Raw genomic sequence first — 8303 nt, 5'->3', positions numbered from 1 at the left:
CAAGTCATTAATATAGATTGTAAATAGTTGTGGACCCAGCAGTGATCCCTTTGGCACCCCACTTGTCACTGTTTGCTAACCGGAAAATGACCCATTTATCCTGACTCTCTGTTTTCTGATAGCTAGTCAATCCTCTATCCACGCTAATATATTACCCCCAATCCTGTGAGTTTTTATCTTGTGCAGTAGCCTCTTATGTGACACTTTATCGAATGCCTTCTGGAAATCCAAATACACCACATCCACTGGTTTCCCCTCATCCACCTTGCTCATTACATCCTCAAAGATCTCCAGCAAATTTGTCAAACATGATTTCTCTTTTATAAAACCATGCTGACTCTGCTTGATTGAATTATGCTTTTCAAAATGTCCCGCTACTGCTTCCTTAATAATGGACTCCAGCATTTTCCCAACTCATGAGGGCCAGATTGTGCAATATGTAGTAGACCACCATGAATATGGAGACCCATTCAGGAGAGTACTGCAAGGCGCCACCAGACCGGTCCAGGCAACGGAACCTCTGCTTGAGGATCCTAATGCAGTGTTCGATGATGCACCTGGTGCCAGAATGAACATTGTTGTAGGCATGCTCTGCCGCTGTCCTGGGGTTCTGCAGTGGAGTGAGCAGCCAAGTGGTCAGGGGATATCCCTTGTTGCCAAGCAGCCAACCACAATTCTGAATTGGACCTGTGAAGATGGCCAGCACACTGATCTGGGGCAGAATGAACGAATCATGGCTGTTGCCTGGGTACCTCGCATCAACGCCCAGGATCTGAATCTGGTGATCACACACGAGCTGCAATTTGATGAACTGGAACCCCTTGCGGTTGACAAAGATCTCAGTGTGGAGTTGTGGCACCCTCAGCCCAACGTGTGTGCAGTTGATCGTGCCCTGCACCTTGGGGAACCCTGCAATATGGGCAAATCCAGCCTGCTGCTCCACCTGCTTATCGCTGGTCACCGGGAATGAGATGTAGTCCACTCTTCTCCTATACAGTGCATCGGTAACCTGCCGGACGGAGCGATATGCAGAGAATTGAGAAATGTTGGAAATGTCTGCAGTCGCAGACTGGAAAGACCCCGTAGCATAAAAGTTCAGAGCAATGGTGACCTTGGTCTCAATGGTCAGAGCAGTCTTGAGCCTTTTGTGAGGCTCTAGATCTTGGCACAGTACATAGCAGAGCTCCCTCAGTACCTCTTTTCTAAATCTCAGCCTTCGCAGGCATTGCTCATCACTGAGCTCGAGGAAGGAGAACTGACATCTGTAGACCCTTTGCATGTAGGGCCTCCTTTCCCCAGCTCTGTTTTGGCAGCTCGATGATGACCATTTCCCTGGTCCTCCTCATGTTCGGGAGCCTCTGCATGCTGCTTCTGGCAAGGCACCTGGCCAAGTATGTGGCGGTGGGGGAGGGGGCGGTCAGCGTATCTGACACTCCTTCTGACGCCATCTTCTTCCTGGCCATCCTCTCTACGTGCAGGTCTGCACACATCTGCAGGCCCTTCTGGATGTTGGGCAACCATGACTGCTGCCACCCTTGCCCACTGCCTCTCTGCATTTTGCTGATGGTGCCACCTTCTCCTGCATGCCGCCTTGCATCTGACAAGGTGGACAAGGCGTTCTCCTGCCAACACTGATCCCATTGTGTATGAAGGCTGCACCCTGACACCCAGGCCTCTGGAGCACAGAATGAGGCCTACAGACCTCCACTAATGAGTCAGAGCTAAAAGTCCTGAAAACTCTCCAAAAAAGTGAAAAGGAGCACTCTGCAAGTTAAAAAAGTCCACAAAACCAAAAGCAAAAGTTTGTAGCAAAAATACCCCTATCGCGGGAATCCTCCGTTGTTCTCCTCCAGCGATGTCGAGTAGCACGGCAAAGTGTACCAACCCAAAAAGCTGGCGGGGTAACTGTTCAAAAAAAACCTCTCTTTTTATAGTTGAACATGGGTGGCGTGGCCGCGTAGCAGCGGTGCGCACCCTGATGACGTCACCTTGCCCCAAGCCCCTTACAGCGGCAGCTGTCAGCAGATTGCTGTGGAGGTCCTCACCGCTGAAAACCCCACCGTGCTGAATAAGTGTCGGGGTGGCAAATCAATTTTGACAAATGGCCGCCGAAAACCCGTGGTAACGGCCCTTCCCGAGACCCTAAATTTCGGCCCTGACATGTCTTTGCATTGGACAGAACGGACTCTTAACTTGTATTTATTGGAAAAAAAAGACAAAATCCAGGGGGGGAGAAATTCGGGTCATTTGCGCCTCTCGTTTGCGCCCCGCGGGACACTAAAGGCATGCAAACAACTTTGTGGCCAGGCGTGGCGCCGCTAATAACTGGCGGGGGTTTAGCGACAGCAGTAATATGTAATGCCCCGCTCTGCTGTGCCGGGGATGCTGATGACATCACCGTGCGCACTGCCCCGTTAGTGCCCAGGTCTCTAAATTGGATATCGGCCCCTGAAGATGCGCCGGCTGAGGACAGTGTCATCTTCAGGGTATGCGTACCGGGCGGCCGGCTGCTAGCAGGGCGAAAGTTAAAGGGGAAGTGGCTCTAAAAAAAATTCTGATTTTCTAATGTGCTCTGTTGTCACTTTGGATGTGGGGTCCATGCCGCGATCAGTCAGCACTGCACTCTGCTTGAGTGGCGGGCCTTTGGCACGGCACCCTTGCTCCCCGGTGGTCCAAGTAGGACCCTTTTTTCCTGCAGAGTATGCAGCTTGGGCTCTTCCCTTGAATTCAGGGACGAGCCCCTCCTACGTGGCTGAACTACGCGGCCCAGTGATTAGCGTTGCGCCCCGCTCCCAAGGTGTCCTCTCCACTATCGTGCCAGAAAGGAAGTGGAGCACTTGATTTAGTGCTCCACTTTCTTTTGGGGGTGGTAACCCTAATTTCTCACCAGAGGCACACCGAATTTTAAGTCCCAAGTCTTTAAATTGCTGATAGGCACTGTTGATGTTAATCAATCTATTTGGCTTAAACTGTGAACACAGAGCTCACAAACCGAGGTTTAAAATGAACAAGCTTCAAATAAACTAGGGATTTAGAAAAAAGAATCCCCACAGAGTTGTGGACATGTGGAATGCACTCCCTGCAAAAATAGTTAATGTTGAGTGCTACATCCTTTCCCACGCAATGTCCTGCTCACCTATCACCCATGTCTTTGCTACCCTCCATTGGCAACACATTCCTCAGTTACACTGACTTAAAAATCCTTATGCTCATCTCCAGATCAGTCCATTGCTTTGCACCTCCCTAGGTCCTCAAGCTCTATGTTCCATTCGCACTCTCATCTTTTCCAATTCTGGTCTGCTGAGAGTTCACTGTACAGCATCAGTTTCCACATGTACGCTTACGGCACCCAGCTCTACTTCAAAATCACTTCCTACGACCCCTCCTCTGCCTGCTTGTCCGACATCCAGTACTGGATGAGCAGGAATTTCCTCCAACTAAATATTGAGAAGAACAAAGCCATTGGCCACGAACTTGGTGGACTTACTACCCACTGCTGCCCGCTGCTGCCGCGGTTTCTGGGCGGTCTCCCCTCCGAGCGAGTTTGGTGAAGGCCTCCTGCCGGCGGGAAGCGTAAACCGCTTGGAACTGTCCGCTGATGCGCAATGTGTGTAAATGTCCTCCCACCCACCGAGCTGACAGTTTGGTCCGGGCAGGAGTCCGCTGCAGCAGGAGAAAGGACTGTCGCGTGGAGGTAGGTCTAACCTCAACGGTAAGTAAGAAGACCTGCAAAAAAAGGTTAGTAAACTTCTTTATTATTTTTCTAGCAATTCCAGTGGATGGGGTCCCCTGAAGGTTTTCCTGTGTTCTTTCTTAATTTTTTGGAAACTTTTAATTTTCTATGTTCCCTCCTCCCTGAGCCCGACTCAATCCTTAGCGATACTTTGCCAAGGATTGCATTTGCCGCCGAGATTGGGAGCTCCCACCTGCTGCCGCCCAGATTCAGGGCATCAGTCACTTTTCTGCCGATGGGTGGTCTTATCAGGGCTTTTCCACAAAACTACTGGCCAAAATACCGTCAAGTATCTCAGCTTTGGGCAGTAGTTTTGTGGAAAAGTCCTGGAAAGAACTTTGGGCAGCACAAAGTTCGGGGCCATTGTCTTCAATCCCAGCCACAAACTCCGTTCCCTAGCCACCGACTTCATCCCTCTCCCTACCATCTGTCTGAGGCTGAACCAGACTGTTCACAACTTTGGTGTCATATTTGACCCAGAGATGAGCTTCCGACCACATGCCTGCATCAGTAAAACTGCTTATTTCCACGTCCATGACATCACCCAACTCCACCCCTGCCTCAACCCATCCGCTGCAGAAACTCTCATCCATGCCTTTGTTACCTCTAGACTTGACTATTCCATCGCACTTCTGGCTGCCCTTCCACGATCCTGTCTCTGTAAACTTGAGGTCATCCAAAACTCAGCTGCCCTTGTTCTAACTTGCACCAAGTCCTGCTCACCCATCATCATAGGCAGCCGCTGACTTGCTTCCAAGATTCACAGACGTTTTGATGAAGGTCCCGATGTTCGAGTCCTGAACTCCAATTGAGGGGGTGTGCGTGAATTTTTTTAATGTGTGGTGACCATTGCAAACCAGCCACCACATGGGCTTGACAGAGCTAAGCCTTTATCCACTGGCAAGGGTTAACCAGGATGACTGGAGACCTGCTCTGCTGCACAGACCTAGTGCACACACATATCACAGGGTGGGCTGGCCCATGCTGTCCCTGGGCCCTCGGCTCTTCTGGGCCCGTACCCTCATCTGTCACACCTTCGCCATGATCTCTTGCTGCTCCTCCGCCATAAACGTTCACCGCATCTTGCCACAAACACTCGCCGCTCATTCGCCCTGACCTTCCCACTCCTCGGTACCTGGGCCCCACCGGTGTTCCTGCCCACGATCCAAAACGGCGACCTGGGTTTTGATGACGTCGCCCAGTCGTCCATCACAAAAACGTCACACACTTGGAGCAGCTCGCACTGGAAGTTGAAGTGGTACGCAGCTCCAGCTCTTTTATGGCCCGACCTGCGGAGCTGTTCTCTCGCAGGTCGGGGGGCCACGATGATCTTGTGCTCACTGACCGACATTGGCTCCTGGTTAAGCAACGCCTCAATTTAAAAATTCTCATCCTTGTTTTCAAATCCCTCTATAGCCTCGTACCTCTCTATCTCTGTAATCTCCTACAGCCCCACTACCCTCCAAGATATCTGTGCTAGTCTAATTCTGACCCTGATTTTAATCGCTCCACCATTGGCGGCTGTGCCTTCAGCTGCTAAGACACTTAGTTCTGGAACTCCCTCCCTAAAGCTCTCATCCTCTCTACCTCTCTTTCTTCCTTTAAGACACTCCTTAAAAGCTCTTAAAAACTTTTGTTCATCTGACCTAATATCTCCTTATGTGGCTTGATGTCAAATGTTATCTTTTAACGTTCCTGTGAAGCACCTTGGGACGTTTTATTATGTTAAAGAGACTAGATAAATACAATTTGTTGTTGTCCTATTGTCAGTGGCAAAGCTTTCTCATACCAGTAATCTGGAACTGTTCATACATCCTTCCACCTTGTGATATCATTCCCCAATTTCATAGACCCTCTTAAACCTATCTCTGTGTTTGCTTTCAGCCAGATCCCGTTATCTCTCTCCGATGCAGTATGTAGCGGAACCAAGAATATCTTAGATCTGGTCCTGTGTAATGAGACAGGATTAATAAACAATGTCCTAGTAAGGGATCTCCTTGGAATGAGTGATCATAGCATGATTGAATTTCAAATTCAGATGGAGGGTGAGAAAGTTGGATCTCTAACCAGAGTATTAAACTTAAATAAAGGAGACTATGAAGGTATGAGGGCAGAGTTGGCTAAAGTGAACTGGCAAAATAGGTTAAAGTGTAGGACAGTTGATGAACAGTGGTGTACATTTAAGGAGATATTTCACAACTCTCAAGAAAAATATATTCCAGTGAGGAGGAAAGGGTGTAAGAGAAAAGATAGCCATCCGTGGCTAACTAAAGAAATAAAGGAAAGTATCCAATTAAAAACAAGGGCATACAAAGTGGCCAAAACTAGTGGGAGGACAGAAGATTGGGAAGCTTTTAAAAGCCAGAAAAGAATGCCTAAAAAATGATTAAGAAAGGAAAGATAGACTATGAAAGTAAACTAGCACAAAATATAAAAACAGATAGCAAAAGTTTCTATAGGTATATAAAAAGAAAAGAATGGCTAAAGTAAATGTTGGTCCCTTAGAGGACGAGATGGGGGAATTAGTAATGGGGAACATGGAGATGGCAGAAACTCTGGACAAATATTTTGTAACAGTCTTTATGGTAGAGGACACTAAAAATATGGAGAGTCAAGGGGCTATAGGGGAGGAGAAACATAACACAATCACAATCACTAAGGAAGTGGCACTCAGTAAGATAATGGGACTAACGGCAGATAAATCCCCTGGACCTGATGGCTTGCATCCTAGGGTCTTAAGAGAAGTAACAGCATGGATAGTGGATGCATTGGTTGTAATTTACCAAAATTCCCAGGATTCTAGGGAGGTCCCAGCAGATTGGAAAACTGCAAATGTAACGCCCCTATTTAAAAGAGGAGGCAGACAAAAAGCAGATCAGTTAGCCTAACATCTGTGGTTGGGAAAATGTTGGAGGCCAGTATCAAAGAAGCAATAGCATCATCATCATAGGTAGGCCCTCGGGATCGAGGAATACTTGCTTCCACTCCTGAAGTGAGTTCTTTGGTGGCTGAACGTTCCAATACGAGAGCCACAGACTCTGTCACAGGTGGGACAGTTAGTCGTTGAGGGGCGGGGTAGGTGGGACTGGTTTACCGCACGCTCTTTCCGCTGCCTAAGAAGCAAAGCAGGACATTTGGAAAAGCATAATTCGGTCAGGCAGAGTCAGCATGGATTTATGAAGGGGAAGTCATGTTTGACAAATTTGATGGAATTCTTTGAGGATGTAACGAACAGGGTGGATAAAGGGGAACCAGTGGATGTGGTGTATTTGGACTTCCAGAAGGCATTTGACAAGGTGCCACATAAAAGGTTACTGCACAAGATTAAAGTTCATGGGGATGGGATTAATATAAAAGCATGGATAGAGGATTGGCTAATGAACAGAAAACAGAGAGTCGGGATAAATGGTTCATTCTCGGGTTGGCAATCAGTAACTAGTGGGGTGCCGCAAGGTTCAATGCTGGGACCCCAACTATTTACAAACTATATTAACGACTTGGAAGAAGGGGCTGAGTGTAACATAGTCAAGTTTGCTGATGATACAAAGATGGGAGGAAAAGCAATGTGTGAGGACACAAAAATTCTGCAAAAGGTCATAGACAGGCTAGGTGAGTGGGCAAAAATTTGGCAGATGGAGTATAATGTTGGAAAGTGTGAGATCATACACTTTGGAAGAAAAAAAATCAAAGAGCAAGTTATTAATTAAATGGAGAAAAATTACGAAGTGCTGCAGTACAGCGGGACCTGTGCATGAAACACAAAAGGTTAGTGTAATGTATTTAACCCTGTGTAACCTGCATGACACCTGACCACCAGAGGGCCCACCTGTTGGAGTCCCAAGGGATCCCAGCATCCTTTGGGAGCACAGTATATAAGCAGGCCACCCACAAGGTACCTGCACTCTGGAGTCTTATTAAAGGAGCTAAGGTCACACTTGCTCATTGTACGCAGTACTCAGTTTCATCCTTTATTATGAGTGTACCAGTTAGTATGCAGATACAGCAAGTGATCAGGAAGGCCAATGGAATCTTGGCCTTTATTTCAAAAGGGGATGAATTCTAAAAGCAGGGAAGTCTTGCTACAGTTTTACAGGTTATTGGTGAGGCCACACCTGGAATATTTTGTGCAATTTTGGTTTCCATATTTAAGAAAGGATATACTTGCTTTGGAGACAGTTCAGAGTAGGTTCACTAGGTTGATTCTGGAGATGAGTGGGTTGACGTGAGAAAAGGTTGAATAGGTTGGGCCTCTGCTCATTGGAATTCAGAAGATTGAGAGGTGATCTTATCGAAATGTATAAGATTATGAGGGGTCTTGACCAGGTGGATGCAGAGAGAATATTTCCACTGATGGGAGAGACTAGAACTAGGAGGCATAATCTTAGAATAAGGTGCCGCCCATTTAAAACTGAGATGAGGAGAAATGTATTTTCTCAGAAGGTTGTGGATTTGTGGAATTCGCTGCCTCAGAGAGCTGTGGAAGCTTGGACATTGAATAAATTTAAGACAGAGATAGACAGTTTCTTAACCGATAAGGGAATAAGGGGTTATGGTGAATGGGCAAGAAAGT

At 47.4% G+C, this 8303-nt stretch overlaps 1 protein-coding gene across 1 annotated transcript; it reads right to left on the bottom strand.

The window, feature by feature from the left end:
- Positions 1-385: 385 nt before the first annotated feature.
- LOC139261786 (putative nuclease HARBI1) lies at positions 386-1279 on the bottom strand. The gene has a single exon (XM_070877090.1). The coding sequence runs from the start codon at positions 1277-1279 to the stop codon at positions 386-388; it is 894 nt and encodes a 297-aa protein (XP_070733191.1).
- Between the last annotated feature and the right edge of the window lie 7024 nt (positions 1280-8303).

Source organism: Pristiophorus japonicus, chromosome 1, assembly GCF_044704955.1.
Source record: "Pristiophorus japonicus isolate sPriJap1 chromosome 1, sPriJap1.hap1, whole genome shotgun sequence".
NCBI lineage: Eukaryota > Metazoa > Chordata > Chondrichthyes > Pristiophoridae > Pristiophorus > Pristiophorus japonicus.
This window is presented reverse-complemented; position numbering and strand designations above follow the sequence as displayed.

Bases quoted from the DNA above. Each gene is read 5' to 3' on its own strand.
- LOC139261786 (XM_070877090.1), bottom strand. From the start codon at position 1,279: ATGCAAAGGGTCTACAGATGTCAGTTCTCCTTCCTCGAGCTCAGTGAT.